Source organism: Cetorhinus maximus, chromosome 36 (genome assembly GCF_964194155.1).
Source record: "Cetorhinus maximus chromosome 36, sCetMax3.hap1.1, whole genome shotgun sequence".
NCBI lineage: Eukaryota > Metazoa > Chordata > Chondrichthyes > Lamniformes > Cetorhinidae > Cetorhinus > Cetorhinus maximus.
Window position 1 is genome coordinate 4,194,558 of NC_135914.1, and position 20,454 is coordinate 4,215,011.

Sequence of the window (20,454 nt, forward strand, 5' to 3'; positions counted from 1 at the left end):
AGTGGGATTGCGAAGAGTCCCAGCCAATGTTTACCCCCCTCAGCTGAAGGTCGCCAGAACAGACTGGTCAGCTGCGGTTTTGTGGGATCTCGCTGTGGGTCTGCTTAGTCCCCTGCATTGCAACACCTCACGAGTGCATCACTGGCCGTAAAGATCTCTGCAACGTCCTGAGGTTGCAAAAGGCACCACATGAAAGCGAAATCTTTTTTGACGTGCGCTGACCTAACTGTGTCATCGTGGCGCCCCGAGGTAACTCGGTGTGCAGTGTCTGAAAAGCGTGTGGCTGGACATGGCAGGGGAAATGGCATGATGGCGTGATTTCACCGTTAAACGCCACACAAATCGCCCCCCCCACCGGCTTCAGAGGCGCGTGGTCCGCGTCCAGGTGCCTCGGGATTGTTTCGCTGCCTTAAAGGGGCTGGTTAAATGAAAAGTTGTTGTAGTAATGCACGGAGCATATATGCCCCGCTCCAACGGCAGGCAGGCGCTAGGCGGTTGCCACAACACTTGTTCTGGCATTGCCCCCTGCTGCTTGCAGCTTCTGAGCAGAGGAGGGAGCTCTCTAAGGAACGTTCTGGAAGATCCCTGGGAGTTGGTCAAAATATTTACCCCAGCTGACCATTGTATTGTCTGGGAGGATTAGCGCTGGCACCTGTTTGCCAGCCAATCTTATGATTTTTTTGTTCCATCTTCAGTTGTGGCTGTAAAATACAGACGGGAACTCTGCTAGTGAAAAGGGAGCAGGAATGGTGGAAGCAAGGGAGAGCGTGGATGGGATTGAGAGACGCTCACAATCTGTGCTTCCTCACGCCAGGAGGTTTGGAGTGGCTGCTGACCTTTGTGGATGTGAGGGAATATTGGATTGCATTTAGAAGTACCTTTCGGCTAGTAAAACAGCCCAAAGTGCTTCATAGGAGTGTCAGCTGACAAAATTTGACCCCCAAGCCACATGAGATATTAGGAAAGGGGACCAAAAGCTCAGTACTCCCTCAGTACTGACCCTCCGACAGTGCGGCGCTCCCTCAGTACTGACCCTCCGACAGTGAGCGCTCCCTCAGTACTGACCCTCCGACAGTGAGCGCTCCCTCAGTACTGACCCTCCGACAGCGCGGCGCTCCCTCAGTACTGACCCTCCGACAGTGCGGCACGCCCTCAGTACTGACCCTCCGACAGTGCGGCACTCCCTCAGTACTGACCCTCCGACAGTGCGGCGCTCCCTCAGTACTGACCCTCCCACGGTGCAGCACTCCCTCAGAACTGGCCCTCCGACAGTGTAGTGCTCCCTCAGTACTGACCCTCCAACAGTGAAGCACTCCCTCAGCACTGACCCTCCGACAGTGCAGCACTCCCTCAGTCAAAGAGGTCTGTTTTAAGGAGTGAATTAAAGGCGGAGAGAGAGAGAGGGACGAAGAGGTTTAGGGAGAGACTTCTGGAGCTCAGGGCCCCAGGCAGCTGAAGGCATGGCCGCCAATGGTGGAAGGATGGAAATCGGGGGCTGCTCAAGAGACCGAAATTGGAGGAGTGCAGAGATACCGAAGGGCTGTAGGTTTCGGAGGAGGTTACGGAGATGCCTACATTCACCAATATCTTTGGTCAGGAATTACAATAGGTGTCTTGCAAAGGCCAAAAAGTGGCAGCATGCTTTCCCTTTGGGCCCCAGATGGCAAGGCCTCAACCCCTCTCCCAGCGACCGTCCACTGAGCGACCCGGGCTGGCGGTGGGGTGAAGAGATGGGGACGCGTTAGGGGGGAAGGAAAAGCCGCTGCGCCGGCCTCCATGGCCAAACAGCTGAGCCTTCAACGGGGCGGCAGGGGTGGGGGGGAAAGAACGGTGTACCAGCCACTGTCCGTGGGACGCCACCATAAGAGGGGCTTCCCGTCCGAAATACGGGAAGGTGGGTGCAAAAAGAGAGAAAATATCGAGTCATGCTGTGTACTGGCAACTGGAACTTAGGCCAGCATAAGATTCAAAGCAAAAACGACACTGCCAGCACTGAAACGAAAACTAAAAACGCTGCAAGACAGAGCAAGTTAGTCATCCCTGATTCAGCCTTTATACTTCTGTGGAAGTGTGTGAGTTCAATCTCCTGGTTAGTTATTTGTGTGGGGGGGTGGGTGGTGGTGGGGAGGGGAGGTGTCACTCAGTGCTCAAATTCAAACTTGGCTTCTGCTGAAATGATTAACCAAAGCAGTGGACAGGGGATGGTCTGCGGATGGTACTTACCTGGACTTCCGCAAGGCTTTGGATGAAGTCCCTGTCTAAAGGGACGGTCAGCCATCATTGAGGCCGGTGGAAGGAAAGAGAGAGCAGCGATAATGGGGCAGGTATTCTAATGGGCAGGATGTGGCAGGTGGCCTCAACTATTCACTCCATTCATCGGGGACTTGGACAACGGGTTGGAAAGCCACACACCCAAATTTGCCTGCGAGACAAAGAGAAGCGGCATTGTAAGCAGTGCAAACGGAAGCGTACAGGGACAAAGAGGGTATTGATAGATTCAGTGAATGGGCAACACTGTGGCTGATGGATTTCAATGTAGGCAAATGTGAGGACACCCACTTTGGAACGAGGAATGCAAAAGTGGGGTAGGAGTCGTGCCTCAGCTGTGCAAAGCCCTGGTTGGGCCTCGCCTGGAGTTACTGAGCGCCGACCCGGGCACCCCTCCGTCGGGAGGGTTATATCGGGGTTTTTTTTTTGAGGGTGCCGTGTAGATTTGCCAGGGTAGCGCCTCTGTCGTCCAGAACTTGAGGGTCGTTGAGGAAAAAAAAAAGGAGACGTGTTGTGAAAGCTTTTCGTCTTGGGACTCGTCAGGAGAGATTTGCAAAGGGTACCGAATCTGGCCCCCTTTAAAATTTGGCATTCTTGCGATCGTGTCCTGATGAGCGCAAGACAAAAATTCGACAACATGACTCTTCTTTACCAGAGTGATAACTGGGCTCCCAAGGACAACAGAAAGTTTACAGCACAAAGCGGGGCCATTCGAAAACCATCTTTTCTGCACCAATCGTAAATCGAGCCACCCAGCCTAAATTGAGACTTAGGGAATTTAAAAGGGATTTGAGGAGCGATTACTCACCCCAGGGTGGTATTCTCTGGAATTTAGAAGGTTAAGGGGTAATTTTGAGTGACTTATTTTCAAAATATTAAGGGGAACAGATAGGGTCGATAAAGATAAACTATTTCTTCTGCTGTGATCTTGCCTAGCCTAAAAGTTAGAGCCAGGAGTGAAATTAGGAAACGCTTCTACATACAAAGGGTGGTCAAAGATTGGAATTCTCCTCTGCATATGGCAATCAATGCTGGATCAATTCATTTTAAATCTGAAGTTCTTCTCCTTCTTAGGCAGTCCCTCTGGATCGAGGATGACTCTGGGATAGGTTCTGAGATGGTTGACAAGTCCAATAATGAATCTGTGATTGATAGATTTTTCTATCGAAAGGGGCTATCACGGGAAGAACGGGCCAAACGGCCTCCTCCAGCCCTGAGTCGTTCCACGCATGTTAAAAGCAGAAAGCATGTTGGACGACCTGGCACAGGAGCGGGCCGAATCGCTCCAAGGGGCGCCCTGCAATCCTGTAAACCATAATAAGGGGGAATAGGTCGCAGGGGGCTAGCACGGCAAGGGAATGGCCCGAACGGCCTCCCGCGTGACATCATGAAGCGGAGGGGCTGGCCGCAGGGAACAAGCAGCTGGAGACCCGCTGATTGGAGGGGACAGGGACCTCATTTGCATGGGGGACTCCGGTTGGAAGGAGCAACAGCTTCGGGGGCGGGGGGTCGGGGCTTATCGACATGATTGACGTGAGGGGGGGGCGGGGCCGATTGGGAATAGGGGGGTTGGGCTTTCAGGCAGATGCGGGCGCTGATTGGACGAGGGGGCCTGTCGCTCACCTGCGCGGATGACGTGGCTATAAATATAGGCGCGAGACCAGCGCCTGCGTCTCAGTAAACGAGCGGTCAACGGTTCTCCTTTTCGACAGGCGCCATCTTGGGAACCGTCTGCAGCGACGATGGAACGAACGGTCTTATCCATGAACCGGACTTCGAGCAGCGCCATGCTTCAACTCCAGAACCAGTTCTACTGTTCGCCGGGCAGCCGGGGGGCCTGCCTCTTACCGGGGGCCGGCGACGGCTCGCTGCCCCAGACGCCCGAAAGCGGCGGCAGCCCGGTCGAGGAGCCGGGCATCCTCTTCCCCTCCTCCTCCTCCCCCTCCTCCTCCTCCTCCTCTTTCCCCCTTTCCGCCGCCGATCCGGGCGACTCGCTCTTCGGCAAGACTTACGCGCTGGTCCGGTATTTTATCAGGCACCACGCCCAGCTGACGCCGAGCGCCGGGACGGGTTGGTTCGGCTGCTCGCCCGACCACGACCGGCGGGCGGCCGAAACGTTGGAGAGGATCGCCGAGCGCCTCATCGAGAAGCACGGCACGGCCTTCACTGGTGAGTGAGGAGGGGGAGGGGGTGGGTGGGGGTTGGGGGGTGGGGAGAGAGACCACCGGGGTCCTAGCGACCGTCTGTATATTTGTTCTGGGCATGCGCACTGGCCTCCTGGGGAGGGGGACACCTGGGCATGCGCACTGGCCTCCTGGTGGTGGGGGGGGGGGTGGGGTACACCTGCGGGAAATCGCGAGGGTCCTAGTGTCCGCAATTCCTAAATTGCCCCCCCCCCCCCCCCCCTTGACTGGTCAGTCCTTCTCTTTTGCCCCCTCCCACCTTGGTCATTTTTTAACCCTCTTCTTCCTCCCCCACCTTTGACTGGTCATTTGTTCCTTTCCCCCTCCTAGACTGGCCAATCTTTCCCTTCACCCCCTTCCCATTACCTTCTTGATGTTCATTTCTTTCTTTCCACCCTCCCTTCCTCTTTTTACCCCCCCCCCCCCGGGTTGGTCATTTAACCTTCCCCCTCTTCTCTTTCTCCCCCCCCCCCTGGATTGGTCATTTAACCTTTCCCCTCTCCCCCCCCGGATTGGTCATTTAACCTTTCCCCTCTCCCCCCCCCCCCCCCGGATTGGTCATTTAACCTTGTGTCCCCCCCCGGATTGGTCATTTAACCTTGTGTCCCCCCCCGGGATTGGTCATTTAACCTTGTGGTCCCCCCCGGGATTGGTCATTTAACCTTGTGTCCCCCCCGGGATTGGTAATTTAACCTTGTGTCCCCCCCTGGGATTGGTCATTTAACCTTGTGTCCCCACCCTGGATTGGTCATTTAACCTTGTGTCCCCACCCTGGATTGGTCATTTAACCTTGTGTCCCCACCCTGGATTGGTCATTTAACCTTGTGTCCCCCCCCTGGATTGGTCATTTAACCTTGTGTCCCCCCCCTGGATTGGTCATTTAACCTTGTGTGTCCCCCCCCTGGATTGGTCATTTAACCTTGTGTGTCCCCCCCCTGGATTGGTCATTTAACCTTGTGTGTCCCCCCCCCAGATTGGTCATTTAACCTTGTCGTCCCCCCCCCCTGGATTGGTCATTTAACCTTGTCGTCGTCCCCCCCCGGATTGGTCATTTAACCTTGTGTGTCCCCCTGGATTGGTCATTTAACTCTGTGTCCCCCCCTGGATTGGTCATTTAACCTTCCACTTCAGTTGTCAAGTTTCACTTTTGGGTAGAGTTTGGCTTATTGGTTTTGCACCCATAGGCACTTAATTTCTCTTCTTTCCCCCCCCCCCCCCCACCCCTTCCCCTCTTTTAATCGGTGCCTTTGCTGGTTTAACAAATGGTTTCCTGGCATGCAGTGTATTGGTGCCATATCTCACTACCCCATACACTTGCTGTTTTCTTGCGTGCACACGTCTGGTTAAGTGGCTTGTGGGTTTGCCTGTTTGGCAAGGAGTTGCCTGACTGCATTTGGCTCCTGTGCCTTGCTCGTATGGGCTATTGCTGTTGGTGTCTTTCTCCTGGGGTTGCCCCTGTTTTAGTCAGAGGGGCTGGTGTATAGTTCAATGTTGTGGTTCCCAGGAGAGTTCCATTTTGTGTTTGACCTTTGTGTGTTTTGCTGTTGGAGGTTGTAGTTAGTGCACCCTGGCTTTGGTGATGTTTATTTTGATGTAAAGTCAGTTCTAGAGATCTTGCTGGTAATTGGTAATTTCCAGTCATGGTGACAAGGGGAAGTTGAGGGAAGTTACAGAGGGGATATTACTGCCTTGTCAGTAGGTAGACAGGGAATTGGCACCAAACTGACTAAACAACCTTTCTAATCCCCTTCTTCCATTTGACCTTCCTGGAGAAGTGGGGGTGTTTTTAAAAGTTTCCAACATTCCATTATTTCCCTGTTTTTAAAAAAAGTGTTTACACAGGCAGCATCCTTGCTGTGAATAAACGTAGCAGTCCTGTGTAAACATGCTCTGTTTTTCCAGCATTTTCAGAGTTTTTCCACACTAGAAAATTGTTTCGCTTTTGTTCTGCAGTGAGGCAGATGATGCCCCCACCCCCCACAGTGGGCACTCCCTCCCCTTGGGGCCTGCAAATTCCCTGTGCTTTGGAAACTGTCAGCCCTTCAAATCGGTTTGGAAGGAGCAAACCAGTTGATGGCAATACCCAGCCCAATGAGGGGAGAATCAGAGGTGTCGGATCTCTCCCAGATAAACAGCTGACTTGTTCATTTCCATGCTTTCTGCTTGGGTTTCTCCTGTAACGCCCTCCCTGCTCTGTTTAGGCTTGTGTGAAGGATGGGAAAGAGACAACAGGTTTTTCCATTTGAGGGGAATAAACTGAGTTGCCTTCAAGCAGAAGTGCACAGTATCGGCAAAGGGCGTGGGCGTTAATATATCGGGTTTCGTCGCCTGTCATGGCTGCTTAGTCAGGCACTGGGGAAGAAGGTAGTTGGAGCAAAGGTTTGGTGGGGAGTTGACGGCAGCATCATATTCAATGGACTGCCTGCCTCCTTGCATTTCATTAATGGGAAGACCTTTAGAGAGACGTGTCAGTGTGTGTGTGAGATGCTGTGTCAAATTGGAGGCAGTCCGGGGGGCTGTTGCTGTGGTGACTGGGTACCACGAGTGCGTCAAAGCGTATGTGTTTCTTTTGGAAAGGGGGCAAAGGTGGAGATTTGATTTGAGACTGGTGTGGAGAAGTGAAATTACCGGTGGGTATTATCTGTGTGGCCTCGCGAGGGGTTGAAGGAGCTCGCTAACTCTGAGACTGTAAACAGTGGGCTGTACCGGATGAACCTCTGCATAATAACACTTTTATAACCAACCCTGCTTAGGAGACCTGTGATCCCTTTCACTGTGGCAAACAAGTATGCAAAGCAGTCGTGTAACGGTTGAGGTAGAGTCCCCTTGTGAGACCAGTGGTCTCCAGCTGAACTATTAATCCATCTCAACAGGGCTGATTGTTGTATCCTAAGTTCTCATGTCTCTACGTCTTAGATTCTTTCCTTTGCAGAATGGTCAGCCAACTGTCTGAGATTGCCCTTTGGAGAAAAAATAGTGCAGTGCAGTTCTGTCAACTGAGGAACTGAGTTTCCCAAACAAACCTCCCTTAAGGGAAGCTTCAAATGGCTACCTGGTGGAGCTCCAGTATCTTCTGTGACCCCAGGGTCTGACATGGGGTGGGTGAGATAGTTGATCATGAGTGGGGTGGATCATAATATCCTTATCTTTCTGGTATTTATGGCATCAGCAGTGAGGGTGTGGTGTGAGATCTGACCTTGTTTCCAGTGTAGCCAGTGGGGAGTGCATTGTCTGACTGGGCTGAGCTTTTTAGGAGCTTTGGAAGGATATTTTGAACAAAATTTAGTGGAGAGCTGGGACAGAGGGGAGGAGGCCTGGTTCAAACGGGTAATTATAGCCAGGATCTTGTATCTGAAGAACTCCCAACCAACCCTAATTACCCCGTTGAATGGCAGTAGATTCATGAGAGGCTGCTGTTGGTTCTGCTAGCTCCCAGTTAAGCAACACCTCTATTTTAAAATGTTCATCATGTTTTCCAACCTTTTAACTTGTGACCTCCTGCAGTCCCTTACACCTCTCCCTATCTCTGTAACCAGCTCCAGCCCCTACAGCCCTCCCTATCCCTGTAATGCCCTACAGCCCTCCCTATCCCTGTAATGCCCTACAGCCCTCCCTATCCCTGTAATGCCCTACAGCCCTCCCTATCCCTGTAATGCCCTACAGCCCTCCCTATCCCTGTAATGCCCTACAGCCCTCCCTATCCCTGTAATGCCCTACAGCCCTCCCTATCCCTGTAATGCCCTACAGCCCTCCCTATCCCTGTAATGCCCTACAGCCCTCCCTATCCCTGTAATGCCCTACAGCCCTCCCTATCCCTGTAATGCCCTACAGCCCTCCCTATCCCTGTAATGCCCTACAGCCCTCACAACCTTCAGAGGTCTGAGCTTCTCCAGATCTGGCCCCCTGATTTCCATTGCTCCACCACTGGTGGCCATGCCTTCACCTGCCAATGTCCCTAGTGTGTGTCTGTCTCTTTCTCTCCCTCCATTTGATAATGATGGTGCTGCATCAGTTGAATTGAATGTAGTACAGTGTATCAAATAGAATTGAACAAAGTACAATGGGACTGTTCAGCCCATCAGGTCTATGCTGGCTCTCTTGCAGGAGCCTTGTGGCCCCTCCAGGGTCTGGGATAAGTGGTGTTATGACCCTATCAGCCCTGGCTGATTTTGTTTGCCTCTTCCAGTGGCACTGAGTAAGCTTGAGGCAGTAATCCCTCATCAAGTAAGGGTGCCTTGATAATTAGGAGCAATGCAGCTAGCTTGGAGGGGTGTACATTACATAATATTCAACTCTGGGCCCCCTCCAAACCTTTGCATCCAGCCAGTAAGAGAATTGGAAGTGAATAATTCCATGCCCTGCCTGTCTTTCTGTTTCTGTTTTACTTTACAGGATTAATTCTATTCTCAGAGGAGGCTGGGTGTAAATAAACCCTCCTGCGGACAGACATAAATAGTTCCTGACAAGTCTCAAATGCCTTTTGGTACAGTCAGGACTGGTTAGGTGTGACTACTCCAGATTAGTTTTCCTGCAGACTCTGTGGTTTCATTGTTCTGTGTGGGTGTGTGTACTTGCAAAAGAAAACTCTCTGGAATGTCTTTGTAGTGTTGATAGGGCAGCTGGAGATGGCTGAGCAATAACAGTCCCAGTGCCCTTTCTCAGCCTGCCTGTTTAAACTCTGGGAGGTAGTGTTGTGTTTCTGCAGATCTCCTGCATCTCAGCTGGAGCTTAAGAGTTGCTGACACTGGGCAGTTGACCGCCTGGGTGAATAGCCTTTCTTTCACCCCCCCCCCCCCCCCCCCCCCCCCCCCTGCCAAATCTGTTGTTTTTTATAAATAATAAGACAAGTTCAAGGAAAATGTGAGGCATTTTAAAGCCCATGAGATATCTTTCCTTGAGTGCTGCTCCTAGTGGTGATTAAGGAGATTACATTTTAATTCTGGGGGTGGGGTGTACTCTTCCTGTCCTTGATAATTGGAATTCAGGAGCAGGGCCACAGTCTTGTGAAACAATGGAACATGTCTTGTTATCAGCCTTTGCTTGCAATTGACTGAGTGCTGTGAAATCATTGAGTTCCTAGATATTGGCTTGATGCAGCCTGACAGTCTCAGCCTGCTGTGCCTCTTAGGTGGGTGCACCTCTGTCCCATTGGGTAGATTTAAAAGGAAGCCTGATTTGTTTACAGGCGTTATCTAATCTCCAATTGATAACCCACCTTGCTCATTCAGCAAGGCAAATGAACTTTCGTATTCCAGAGTTGTGTGTGTATATAACACGCAGCAGCTGTACATGGCTGCCAGCCAGCCTTTGTACATCTGCAGGTGATTGGCAAAGGGTTTTTGATGCATACTCTTTGATCTCATGTGGAGAGGCAAGCACAACCATAGTTGTTGGGGGTGGGGGAATGAAGAGGTGGCTGATAGTATAAAGATATCATTCAGCCCTCTTTTGAAGTTGTGACCTGTATTCTTGTGTTTAAATGTTAACCTGTTTCCACTGCCCTTTTGTGGTAGTGGCATTGCATTCCAGATCACATCTTGCTGTTTTCTTTTAAAATTCTCACCTCCCCTTCTGGTTCTTTTACCGATTATCTTCAATCTGCCCCTCTGGTTGTTTCTCCTTATTTATCAATGAAAACCCCGTCCTGATTCTGAACACCTTGATTAAATCTTCTTTGACCACCTCTGCTCTAAGGAGAACAATCCCAGCTTCCCCGGGGTCTCCACATTACCAGGGTTGAGGGTTTTCAGTTACTGTTCTAGTAAATCTCCTCTACACCCTTGACCCCCTTTCCTAAAGTGCGCTGTCCGGAATTGGACATAGAACACCAGCTTGAGGCCTAACCAGGGACTTTGCCTAACTTTCTTGCCATTTCAACTTGTCCTGCTACTTTCAAAGAAAGACTTGTACATAACTGCCAGCTTTGTCCCTTTAATGGAAGCACCATTAACTTAACAGGTCATTTCCATTTTGAATGTAATATTTATAATGCTGAAGTTGGAGGTGTAGGACTGTTAAGGTTTTTAATGGTAGCTGATTTAATACAGGTATATAGAGAATGTGTGTATTCATGTAGTGCCCTGTGCAGTTTCAGGATGTCCTTAAGCATTACTTTGCATTCACTGTTATTGACACTACCCTTCTCCCCCCACCACCACAGGAATGATAAATCGGCTGGAAATCTCTCAGAGGAGTGACTTGGAAACCATCCAACGGGTTGCTAACGAAATGTTCGGCGATGGTGAGGTGAACTGGGGCCGGGTGGTGAGCTTCATCGCCTTCGGGGCAGTAATGGGCAGTCACCTGAAAAAGATTCAGCGGGAGGACTGCATCGACGATGTGGCCATGCAAATCGCACAGTACCTGGCGGAGCAGAAGAGGGAGTGGCTAGAGGCTCACAACGGCTGGGTAAGGATAAAGTCTATTCTTCACCCAGTAGTCCCTCACTGGGTTCCTGGTCCTCCATGTCGCCACTCATTCGGTGTCTGTGTTGGAATCTGCAATGTGACTGGACTTTGCCAGGGAGTGTCTTTGAATGACCTTGAGCCTCTCTTCACCAGATGTGTGTAAGGTTAAATTCCACTGAGTGTGAGTCTCTCACACGGCTGTCCCTAAAAGTGGGACTGATGGATTCTCTGTTCCCACCTGACCTGGGCATGCAGTCCAACACAAGAAAATATCCACTGATTTTGCTTGTGTTCAGCTGGAAGCATCAGGCCTGTGTGACTAGGCAGCAGACCTGGGGAGTTTATGCAGAGCTATGTTGCCTTCTGGGGTTATTTTCCCTCCAGACCCTCCCAAGTTCTGGTGGCACAGTCGGGTGTACACACCAGCTTTCTGTTTGGCATGTCAATTCTTGGGTTTTTTTGGTTGGGGGTGGTGTTGGTGTGGTGGGGTGACCATTTGACAGCCACATTTGAGCACTTTAGTTCTTCCCTGTGCAGTGAGCCTGAAGTGCTGTTCATTGTGTACTTTGAGCTTTGGTGCTGGGCTCTGTGTACAGTGATTCATGAGATTGTACAATCACCTGAGAGGTGTATGCAAGAAGCAGATTGGGGAATTTTGTTGCTCAATGGTTGTTTCACTTTGGGCCACTGTTTGGTTTCGGCTGGCAGTCTAGCTTATTGTTGGCTAAGCAGCTTTTTCATCTCTGTGCTGCTGCCAATGTAGGAGCGCCTACATCATGTTTGTGCAAAAACAATTTCAGGTGCCTGCTTCGCCTCTCCAGGCTCAGTTGACAAGGGATGTGAGTTTGGAGCTGAGAGCCCTGCCCCAGGAAAGGTGCTGGTCTGCATCCCTGCTTGGTTCCATTGCTAAAGTGTTCAGGCATAGCAAGCTCCCACAACTGGGAGAAGGCATGCTTGTTTCCCCGCTCAGTGTCTGTGCATTCGACTTGGGAATGCTCAACTGATTTGTATACCCTGGTGGGATTCACAATTTGTGAGCTGTGATAACTTGGTCATGTGCTGCCTGTCTGTCCAGACCCCAGGATGATTTGTAACTGGGTGACAAGTTAGGGCACAGGAGGAGGCTAGTCAGTCCCTTGAGCTTGCTCCACCGCTCAATTTGATTGCAGTTGATCTGTCTCTTGTTTGGGGTGTGTAGCAGGATTCATCTTATCGCATCTGGTATGGGGAGAGGGGCACACAGGCAGATGGTGTTTGTAGAGGAAGATGAACCAGCCTCCGCTAGATTTCTGAATGATGTCTTTTGTTCCCCCTCAGGATGGTTTCTCACAGTTTTTCCACGAGAACAATGCTGAGGAGTCTGCAAAGAAAGCGTTGATGTGGATTGCTTGTTTCGGCATCGCAGGGGCAAGTATCATGCACCTCTTCAGGTGAATCCTGACCCATCTCTGCTCTCGTGTACAACTGAAACAAAACACTGTTCTCAGCCCAGCTGTGCTTTGTCCTCCTCCCCGCTCCCCACCTCACTCAGTCCCACCAGCTCCTAGTGAAGGACACTGCTGCGAAACGGTGGATCCTATCGACCGTTTTCCATTCGGGAGCAGCCTCGGAGACTACCAGTGGGGTGGTAAACGAGGGGGGAGCAGGACTGACGGAACCGGCCCTGTCTGGCGCAGGCCCTCCACTTGACTTTGGAATGGGAGGACTGCCACGTGTCGATGGCTTGCTGGCCTCTGGCAGCTGACGTTGGGAATGATGGAACCCTCGCTGGTACACTTTGACACAACATGTGTGGAGCCCCAAGACTTTGGTTTGTGTTTTGTGCTGTTTTAAGGACTCCCAAGAACTTTCTAATCCACAAACAGTGTTGGGAACTTGCAACTCCTGATCCAGTGCTGCATCGACTCACTCACTCAGCTCCATGCTCACACCTGTACCAGTCTACTGCATCGGGACAGACCCCACTTCAGACTTGTGTACCATCGTAATCTCTCAAGCCCTTTTCTCCTCTGCCCTCCTGCCACCGCCCCCCCCTCTTGCTTTCCAAAGTCACAGGATGTGGGGGAGGGGGGTGGTGTGCAGGGGTGGGGTGGTGGGGAAAAAGATTGAGAGAATTGGGTAAAGGCGTAGTGAGGGTGATCAGAAGGGGGGGGTGGGGAGAATGTACAGAGGTCTGTATGACAAAACTGCTCTAGTCATAGGGAGATTGTCTATGTGTTTAATTCTATTGAACCTTTTCTCTAAATAAATGTTAATTTGTGTAATAGATATATATTTTCCTTCTGAACGAGCAATATATTTGATTTTTCTTTACACTGGTTGGTAATGAATCCTGCAGAAAGCTGTCAGAAGGATTGTTCCCTGCATGGATTTTTCGTGGCTGGCTTTCCACTAGGGGCTCCCCCACCAGTCTTTTTGAGGGTGGGGTGGGTGGAGTTGGTGGTTGGCAATTAGAATTGCAGTTAGTTTCCTGACTTAGCAGATTGGTGGAACGGGGGGAGGGGTGAGGGGGTGTCTCCATCTGAATTGGTGGATGTGGGGGAGTGGTATCTGGCTTGTGTTCTGATACTACAAATTCCATGCCCCCACCCTTGGCTCCCATCACTCGCAAAGGGTCAAGGAGGGAGAGAGAGAGAGAACACGTTGCATTCGACTTGCATTGGCTTTCCATTTAACCACCTGAACTCTTCACAGCATCTGGACTTTGACATAATGTTTTAACTAAGCGTTTATTTATAGAGCCAGTGTCTTGGCGACCATCCTCTCACCTTGTTTTGTAGTTTTCAATGATCAGCTTTCCAGATACGACAATATGAACCAAGTGATTCCTCTCCATTTCGCCCTCTCTCTCCCCACTTTGTGCACACTTTTTTTCTTTCCACACCCGCCCACCCCTGCCTAAGATGAACATTCCTTTTTTAAAATTTTTCCTGTGGTTTGTTTTCTTGGTTGGATACCATTTGGTATTTGCTGCTCCCTGTCAAATTATTTCCCCAAATAAATGTGGGCTTGGTTTAACTTGTGCGCTCGTCTTTAAGGCCCTCGGCTGTCTCTGCTCAGGACACTCGAAGATTGTTCTGGGCAGGGTCCCATGCGAGGGCCTCCTGATATGGAGGGGCTGGTGATTGAACCGCCATCTTTTCTTTATGGCACCTCCTCTGGTGGCCTTAAGGGTGGTTCAGTTGAAATGTAGGTTATTGGGGTGGTAATTTGGCTGTAGTGTCTCTGAAGGGTTAACTTGGGGGGGTGGGGGGCGGAGAGGGTGCGGCTGGTGTAGGGGGAAGACTAGGAAGGAAATGTAATCTCTTTGGAAAATGCTGGCCAGTGTTATCAAGTTGCACGCTGTGTGACCATGTTTATCCTTAACTTGAGTGTGATCCCACATTACTGATGAGGCAGTCCCTTCTCGGCACTCTATCTTTTATTTAAATAAATGAAAATCAGAAGACCCTTTTGACGCGCGCACATTTGTAAATGGCTCGTGCTGCTGTTTATAATCAGAGTAACAAGGAGATCGAGGGAAAGGACTGCAGCGGTAAAATGTTTTTGTCTGCTGATCAGAGGAATTCAGTCTTGTGACCACTTTGGTTGACTTAAAAGCACAGCATGATCCCACCATGGTGGCCCTGGTCGATTGCCTACCTGCCTCCCCTGCTCCCGAAGTTTACATGTTTTAAGTGAAGGTTGCATTACCACCATGCTGGATGCTCAACCCTGTGGAGCCTTAACGTCAGTAGCCACTGCCAATTAACGGACACTTCAATCACTGTTGGAAATGGCAGCTTTATTATAAATTAAATATTTTTTGAGAATAAAGCTTCTTGTCGTTTGTTCTGCATGCTTGCGTTCTGCCAGGCAAAGTGGCATTGTTTGTCTTGCCCTTTTGTCCTTTCATCCAAAACCACCCCCCACAAGAATTACTTAAATTTTACAGCACAGAAACAGGCCATTCGGCCCCTCTGCTCTTTGCTGGTGTTTATGTTCCACACGTGCTCCCTCTTCACCTCCCCCCATCAACATATTCTTCTATTCCTTTCTCGTGTGTTTATCCAGCTTCCCCCCCCCCTCCTCGATGCATCTCTGCGATTCACCTCGACCGCTCCCCGTGGGAGCGAGTCCCACATTCCCCCCACTCTCTGGGTAAAGAAGTTTCTCCTGAATTCCCCATCGGGTTTATTAGTGACTCCCTCCCCCCTCCCTAGTTCTGGTCCCACCACCTCCACGAGTGGAAACATCTTCTTTACGGTTACCCTATCAAAACCCTTCCAGAAATTTTAAAGGCCTCGATCAGGTCGTTTCCCCCTCAGCCTTCACCGGGAGATTCCTTTTTTGGCCTGACCGAGGGGGAGAAAATGGAAACCCTTGTGACGCTAGAGGGAGGTTTGCTTGAGATTGTGGTGCGAAAAAAGTTCTGACAGCCGGCAAGGAGTTCGCTGTTGCTGATTGAAAGGCTTCCACTTTGTGCTAGGCTGGTCGATTTACAAACTCCCAACGCAAAATCTTCCTTCTGCAAGTTTCCGTGATGGCGCAGAATGCATACCTACTGACCGGTGCAACTGAGATAGATTGGAGGGCGGAAGGTGGGGTGGGAGAGAAACCAGTTTGGCATCCTACCACATCTTGACCCAGTTACCAGACACGTTCCGAAGCGATCAGGTGCTATTCATTCCATAGCGGTGCCACTACAGCTAACGGTGGCCGGCTTGGAACCCATATCCCCAGAGCATTAGGCTGGGCCTCTGGATTACGAGTCCAGTGACATTCCCACTGCCTCCCCCCCGTATCATGATGGGATAACCAAGTCGGCCCCTCTCTGCCTCCTGGACTTGGTCGCTGGCAGCCATTTTCAGCTGAGCTATTCAACAGAGGGGGCCTTCGCAGGCCATACGCCACCCCGTTCCCAGAGATTATTGGGGCAGCAAATCAGCGGGCGGTTCGCCTGCAGCCTTTTGACTGCCCCTTCCGGCCGAGGGTGATGTGGGCAACTTGGCTGCTTAGCGCTGGCCAGCTCTGCCCATTGACCCGAATGGGATTCACCCAGGGAAGGCAGAAACCAGAAGACCAATGTTTTGTACAAGTACAACATGGTCTCCTTGCACTTGGAGGGAGGGAGGGAGAGAGAGAGAGATTCAGGCCTAAGACTTGGTCAAGGGGGTGGGTTTTAAGAGCGGAAATGTGGAGCTGAGGCAGATCAGGGCCTCCGGGGCTGGAGAGAGAGAACGGTGGACGCTGAACAAGGCCAAATTTGCGGCTTGACAAGAGTTGGAGGAAGTTACTGAGGTAGTGGGGGTGGGGTGGGTGGGTGGGAGCGGGGCTGTGGAGGGGTTTTAAAAAAAGAAACTCACGGGAATCTTAAATTCGTGGTGGGGTGAATGGGAGGCCAACATAGTTCGTCAAGGTTAAGGGTGATGGGTCAGCAGGAAGTTGTACGGTCAGAAAGGGGGTTAGGAGGAAGGTGTCCCGGACGGGTTGAGCTCAAAGGACATGGAGGGACGTCGGGAGGGATTTAAAGAGGTTCAAGATTGTTGAACACCGGCTGTCAACTTTAATGACAACAAAATTAAAGAGCTCCTCACAGGTGGAGAGGGAGGGGCCTTTGAAGAGATGTGAGGCAGGAGATGCCAGGGTTTAACTTTTGCTTTCCAGGATATTCCTGCAGTAGAGCATATGTGTGAGTGGGGGATGGGGGCTTTGTCCCTGCCTCTCCCACCTCGTTCCCCCCCGGCTCATACACCCCTCCCTATCTCTGTAACCACCTCCAGTGTTTCCCCTCGTGGGGAAAAGCAGAGCTAGAGACCACCAGCCAAAGAATCCAATCGGGGAAGTCAAGAGGAGTTTCTTTACCCAGAGAGCAGTGAGAATGTGGAATTTACCTATGGAGCGGTCGAGGTGAATAGCAGAGATGCATTGAAGGGTGGGGGGGAAAGTTGGATAAACACATGAGGGAGAAGGATATGTTCATTAGGGGGGGCTCGTGTGGAGTATAAACAGCAGCACGGAATGGCCTGTTTCTGTGCTGTGTATGTATCCTATGTAAGACGGTACAGTTGTGGTCACACCAAGGCCCTATATAAAGAGCCTTTATTATTGTTGCTTAAGAGACTCAGTCGAGCTCTCTGTAGCTTATAATTCAAAGTGTGAATTCTCAGACCCACAGTGACTTGGAGTTATTTTTTCTTTGCTTCCCTCCATGATATACAGCTCCCACTGGGTGTCAAAAGGCTAAGAAAAGCAGTGCTACAAATTAAGGGCCTTCTCGCTTGGGCCCAGGGCAGTTCCTGGAACTCTACGTTTGCAGTTCTGGTATCTTATCGCTAAGGGTTTTGTTGGCTTTGACAAGTGCGCAGTTCCTGCCCTTATCTTGTGACCACATTGCTGACTTGCATGCGTGTGGACGTGGGTGAGGATGTGAAGGACTGCCCTTTTTAAACTAGGCCTTGCTCTCGGCCATGTTTGTTGCTATGGTGCTGGGGTGGGTGAGGGGTTGGGGTTCAGGGGTCGACAGCTTCCCCCTTGGACCTAGGCTTTATGATATACTCTTTTCCCTATCTCTCCTGCCATTGGTAATCCTTGTGACATTGGGCGTCACCATGGCCAACTGGAGAGCAAACAAGCTGGACAACTCTTGCCTCTTGGTCTTTTCTCCCATTGCCAGCACGAGTGAGAGTTTCAATTAAGCTTCTCCCTTTTTTAAAAACAAAAACAGCGCGCAATTTTACTCTTATGCCTGGAGCACGCAGAGTTGTCCCAAATCGTTCCCAAACTGCTGCCTGTGTGTGACTCCCTGCGGAATCGAGTCCATGCGTTGTGGTTCTGCGGGTAGCAATCTCGCCTCGGGAGTCCCAAGATCCCTGGGTCGAGTCCCCGCGGCAGGACTTGAGCGCAAAAATCGGGGTGGACGTCTATTCCCAGGGCTCGCGCCGAGGGAGCGCTGCACTGTGGAGGTGCTGCCTTTTTGGACGAGGCGCTAATCCGAAGTTCCGGCTGCCTGTTTGGGATGGTGGGATGTGAAAGATTCCCCCGAGACGCTATTTTGAAGAGGAGCAGAGGCTTTTGTGGTGGTGGGGGGGTGGTAAGAGGTGTCCTGGGGCCCGATATTTAACCCCTCGACTAACATCGCTGAAAAAACAAGATGGGCCGTTATCAGATTGCTGTTTGTGGGATCTTGCTGTGTGCAAATCGGCTGCCGTGTTTCCCCGCGTGCAATCTTTCCTATGTTCAAGGGGACTTCATTGGCTGTCAAGCCCTTTGCGACATCCTGGGGTTCGCGAAAGGCGCTAGGGAAATGCAGAGTGCTTGCGACAGGGAGCTAAAGGTTGGCCAGTTCATCTCCGCTGTCGATCTGGAGCCTGGGTTTTTGAGGTTTCGTGACGCTGGCCCGACGTATGAAATGTTTACAGCTGCAGTGGCCCTTTAACTCCAGGGCACCGGATTGCGAAAGTGAGGGGAGTGACGCGTCACTTTTGGAAAGCTCTGCTCAGACCTCATCGGGAGTAACTGGACCAACCCCACCCCCACACCTCTCAGGATGGACATGTAGGCCCTTGGAGGGGGGAGCAGCGCAGATTGACCAGAACCATCCCGGGGCTGAAAGGGTTAAACTCCGAGGGCGGGTCACACACACACTCACTCGGCTTGTATCCCCTCGAGTGTGGAAGATTAAGGGGGGTTTAAGATGATTAAAGGATTCAATCAGGTCGATAGAGGGAAACTATTTCCTCTGGTCGGGGTGGGGGTGGAGAAAGTCCAGAACAAGGGGCGGCAGAACCTTTAAAATGGGAGCCAGGCCGTTCGGGGGTGATGTCAAGAAGCACTTCACACACACACACGGGGGGAGTGGGAATCTGGAACTCTCACCCCACCCCCCCAAAAAAGCTGCCAAGGCTGGGGTGGGGTCAATTGAAAATTTCAAAACTAGAGTTCACACACCCTCATACACATCCGCACTGACACTTTTTTTAGCCAACAACGAGCCCTTTGAACAGGGTAAATATGGACTTCGTTTTATTGTGCGACAGCTAATCCCACATCCTTGGCTAAACGGCATTCTTAGAATTCTTCCCTTTAATTCCGTTGGCGATTATCTCAGATGATAAGCGCCCATAGAACTGGGATTGGCCTCGCTTAGTATGCCCCACAGTGTCCTGCCCAGAACACGGAAACCACTTGGTCACTCGACAATCAAACAATGGACCCAGGAATGATTCACCCGTGTGTCACAAAACCATACAATGAGTACATCGGGAACGGAGATTAAGCTCATTGCTCACATTGATCCTGAGAGCTACTCATTTGATTATGAAAATTCGGATGAACTGACGAGCTGCTTCCGCTTTGGATTAACTGGCAAATCACATCCTGTGACTTTCCAATGCTCACTTCAGTCTTTCCACATGAGAGACCTGCATTGCTCTGGCAGCTTTCACCGCCTCAGGCCACCCCAAAGCACTTCACAGCCCATGCAGTACTATCTTTGGGGCGTCACCAGCGCGGTGATGCAGGGAATGGGGCAGCCAAGTTGCGCAGCAGCAAGCTCCCACAGACAGCGATGTGGCAACGACCCTGAACACCGGGTTTTAGTGACGTTGGTTGAGGGATAAATATTGGCCCCAGAACCACCCCAACCCCCCCCGTTCCTCCTCTGGCAGCCGTGGGATCTTTTACATCCACCTGAGAGGGCAGGTGGGGGCCTCGGATCTAACGTCTAATCGTGAAAGACGGCGCCCCTGACAGTGCGGCACTCCCTCAGTACTGACCTTCCGACAGTGCGGCGCTCCCTCAGTACTGACCTTCCGACAGTGCGGCGCTCCCTCAGTACTGACCTTCCGACAGTGCGGCACTCCCATAGTACTGACCCCCCGACAGTGCGGCGCTCCCTCAGTACTGACCCTCAGACAGTGCGGCGCTCCCTCAGTTCTGACCCCCCGACAGTGCGGCACTCCCATAGTACTGACCTCCCGACAGTGCAGCGCTCCCTCAGTACTGACCCTCAGACAGTGCGGCGCTCCCTCAGTTCTGACCCCGCGACAGTGCGGCACTCCCATAGTACTGACCCCCCCGACAGTGCGGCACTCCCTCAGTACTGACCCCCTGACAGTGCGGCGCTCCCTCAGTACTGATCCCCCGACAGTACTGACCCCCCGACAGTGCGGCGCTCCCTCAGTAATGACCCTCCGACAGTGCGGCACTCCCTCAGTACTGACCCTCCGACAGTGTGGCACTCCCTCAGTACTGACCCTCCGACAGTGTGGCTCTCCCTCAGTACTGACCCTCCGACAGTGTGGCACTCCCTCAGTACTGACCCTCCGACAGTGCGGCGCTCCCTCAGTACTGACCCTCCGACAGTGCGGCGGACCAGACGCTCTGGGATTCGTTATCTCATCTGCTCTCAGCAGTGTGGGATCTTGCTGTGCGCAAATTGGCATTCCCAGCCATGCGACGGTAGCTGCGATCAGGGGAAAGCAAACAAAAAAAAAAGCCGCCTCATCGACTTGAGGCGGGCAGTGGGGGGGGGGGTTTCCCACGGATATGCAAAGCCGGGCGTTTTGTTGCAGCCCTCGCTCAGTGTTATTTTGATGCACTCGAGACTCCCTGTC

At 51.6% G+C, this 20,454-nt stretch overlaps 1 protein-coding gene across 1 annotated transcript; it reads left to right on the top strand.

The window, feature by feature from the left end:
- The first annotated feature begins 3,923 nt into the window (after positions 1-3,923).
- LOC144672232 (induced myeloid leukemia cell differentiation protein Mcl-1 homolog) lies at positions 3,924-14,674 on the top strand. The gene is made up of 3 exons (XM_078534063.1): positions 3,924-4,437; positions 10,612-10,859; positions 12,176-14,674. Exons 1-3 carry the CDS (start codon positions 4,011-4,013, stop codon positions 12,290-12,292), a joined length of 792 nt encoding a protein of 263 aa, XP_078390189.1. The 5' UTR covers positions 3,924-4,010; the 3' UTR covers positions 12,293-14,674.
- Positions 14,675-20,454: the final 5,780 nt, after the last annotated feature.

Bases quoted from the DNA above. Each gene is read 5' to 3' on its own strand.
- LOC144672232 (XM_078534063.1), top strand. From the start codon at position 4,011: ATGGAACGAACGGTCTTATCCATGAACCGGACTTCGAGCAGCGCCATG. The intron at 4,438-10,611 runs GTGAGTGAGGAG...CCACCACCACAG, and splicing joins GCACGGCACGGCCTTCACTG to GAATGATAAATCGGCTGGAA. The intron at 10,860-12,175 runs GTAAGGATAAAG...GTTCCCCCTCAG, and splicing joins TAGAGGCTCACAACGGCTGG to GATGGTTTCTCACAGTTTTT.